This window comes from Nymphaea colorata, chromosome 1 (genome assembly GCF_008831285.2).
Source record: "Nymphaea colorata isolate Beijing-Zhang1983 chromosome 1, ASM883128v2, whole genome shotgun sequence".
NCBI classification, from domain to species: Eukaryota; Viridiplantae; Streptophyta; class Magnoliopsida; order Nymphaeales; family Nymphaeaceae; genus Nymphaea; species Nymphaea colorata.
This window is the reverse complement of record NC_045138.2, coordinates 39,591,673-39,594,436: the sequence shown is the minus strand read 5'-3', so window position 1 is coordinate 39,594,436 and position 2,764 is coordinate 39,591,673. Positions and strand designations below refer to the sequence as shown.

The 2,764-nt window shown below is 43.5% G+C and overlaps 1 protein-coding gene across 1 annotated transcript; it reads right to left on the bottom strand.

The window, feature by feature from the left end:
* Window positions 1-816: 816 nt before the first annotated feature.
* LOC116249704 (uncharacterized) lies at window positions 817-2,485 on the bottom strand. Its single transcript, XM_031622922.2, has 2 exons — window positions 1,983-2,485; window positions 817-1,172 (listed from the first exon to the last, which is right to left on the bottom strand). The coding sequence occupies exons 1-2, from the start codon at window positions 2,191-2,193 to the stop codon at window positions 1,069-1,071; spliced, it is 315 nt and encodes a 104-aa protein (XP_031478782.1). The 5' UTR covers window positions 2,194-2,485; the 3' UTR covers window positions 817-1,068.
* Between the last annotated feature and the right edge of the window lie 279 nt (window positions 2,486-2,764).

Genomic DNA, 2,764 nt, shown 5'->3' with positions numbered 1-2,764 from the left:
TTCATAAACTGGGCGTGCTCTGCAACTGTCAGCCGTCAGGAACCATGCTTGAGCGTGTCTGTAACCTCTGACGGTGGGGTGAGGGGGCATGCATATTGAAAATAACTGTCAAATCTTAAGAAAAACAAATTTGAAATTGCTGCTGTTCAAAGTTCAAAAACTACTTCACACTCAGACTTCAATGATATCTCCTGTTCAAAGTTCAAAAACTACTTCACACTCAGACTTCAATGATATCTCCTCTCGCATTTCAAATATAAGTTCAAAACTTGAAACTCCAATGACGGAAAACATATTTGAAATTACTTCGATTCGGAACACTCAGATTTCAATGACATTTTTTGTTTAAAATGCAAACAAGGTAACTTCAATGACAGAAAACATGTTTTAAATTACTTCGTTTCGAAACACTCGTACTCATCTTTGGAATTATTCTCGCATTTCAAATGCAAGTTTTAAGTTCTCTCTTATTTGGGGACGCAACGCCAAAATACAGGAAATTCGTTCGATACTTCGGAATAAAGCAAATTTCCCTGATAACGTTAAAAGATCAGGAAAGTTATGGCAGAAAAAAGGCGTACCAGCAAAAGATTAAAAAACACACTGGATGACTGGAACGACCTGAGCTACCCACGTCATAGACTGTATGTCACTTCCATTTTTAACCATTTCATGTTTGCTTTTTCAGTTTTTACCCTAAACCCATGTGGACGATCACATGGCAACACGAAGAGATATAGAGAGAGGGGATAAGAAAAGAACAACCTATTATGTAATGGTGGTACCGTCGAGGAAGGAGGAAAGAAAGAACAAATGGAAGAGAAAAGAATAATGAACATCTACCCATGGTAAATACTCAGTCATCAACAAAGCCCAAAAGGAGATAAAATAAGCAGAAAAGTAAAAAGGACCCAAATGTTCAGCCCCCAAGACCCATCAAGACCAAAAAGAGGAGAAGCCGCCATTGTTACACAGAGTGTAAATACAAGTATCTTCTCCCTCTATCTTCTTTCCCATCCCTCAACAAAGATTTTCAGCGAGGACGAACGAGACAATGCGCCCTCTGGTTTAGAAGAGCTTGTAGGGGGAAGCATCCAGAGGGTGGATGAGGTAGGTGAGCACCAGAGCCACGAGCATCAACACGTATGCGATTCCTTGGTCGATCGACGTCCCTGCGAGAAAGAAAAACGCCATCAGAAGACTCAAAATAGTGAGAGCCCAAGCAGTGGTGAGAATCCACTGAAAGATCGATCTCCAAATGTAATTTATTAGGTTAACAAAATAAAATGAAAGATTTGATAAGAACAATAATCATTGGCGTCTTATGAAGAATAGATATGAGAAAGAGAAGAAGAACATGACGTGCACTTGTAAAGATAAAACGTTAGAATAGCGCCAAGATAAGAAAAGGAAACGAAAGACAACGATGGTAGCGAGGAAATCATATAAAATCGCAACAAAAAAGGTAAAGAGAAAAGGAAAGACAGCGATGGCACAAGAAAGGAACACAAAACCAAACAATTTAAATCTAGAAAAAGGAACACAAAACCAAACAATTTAAATCTAGAAAATGGAACACAAAACCAAACAATTTAAATCTAGAAAATGGAACACAAAACCAAACAATTTAAATCTAGAAAATGGAACACATAGTGGTTCCAGAAAGAAGGAAACAAACCACGAGCACGGCAGAGCACCAACAACTAAATGATTTGCCGAAAAAAAAATCAGCAAAAGAATGAAAGAAAAAACTAGCAATACTGAAAAACTAAGAATAGAAAAGAAACAGCAAGAAAGTAAACCGATGCCTAACGAGAAGAAGACGAGAGAAAACCCGTTTAGAACAAAAGAAGTAGATGAACACGAGAGGAAAAGAAAAGAAAAGCGTTCCTTAAACAAAAGGAATTTAGAAGAAACGTGGAAAAAGGAAAAGAACCAAAAGCAGCACGAGGAAGAAGAAAATGAGGAGAAGGAGGACTAACCATCGCCTGTAGGTGCAGGGGCGGGAGCGGAGACGGCGGAAGTGGAAGGAGGAGCGGCAATGTTGCTCACCGGCGCAGCAGACAGGGGAGCGCTGGCGGGAGCCGGCGTGGGGGTATGGGGGTGGTGTCCCTTTGCCTGCACCAGGGGCAGCGCCACGGCGAGAACGACCACCATCGCAACCAAGAAAGCCCTTGCACCCATGGAAGCCATCTCTCTCTCTCTCCCTCTCAAGGACAAACCCGATCTACCTTAGCAAAGAAGAACAAACAAGAGCAAGACGAAGAAGAAGCGCAAGCGTTTCTCTCCTCCTCTCCTCTCCGCCGAGAGGCCTCAGAAAGAGAGGAAGGCAGAGAGAGAAAGGCTTTCCCTCTGGTCTTCGCCCTCCCCGCCTCCCTCTCTTCCTCGAAGAACCTGATGCCCTCTGCGCCCGGTCGTAGCAGCAGCAGTAGAGATAGAGAAATAGAAAGCGCGAGATGGAGAGATTTGCGAGAAGGGTGGCAGAGGGCGCCGGCCTTTTATGCCGGAGCGCCCTAGTCGGCGACAAATGCGGTGGGTCCTACCTCTGCGCTGGTCCATGTGAGTGACTATTCCCAGTCTGGCATCGCCTTCGCTGCCCTTTACTTTGAGGGGTACCCTTCACCTTTCCCCCACCTGGCACTGTGACTGTCTCGCTTCCTGACTTTAGGGCGCTCCTCAATGATCATTTTGCCCCTCTTCATTTCCCTCCATTTTTCTTTCATTCCCTTCTCAATCTTTCTCTCTCTACTATGTTCATTTTGAA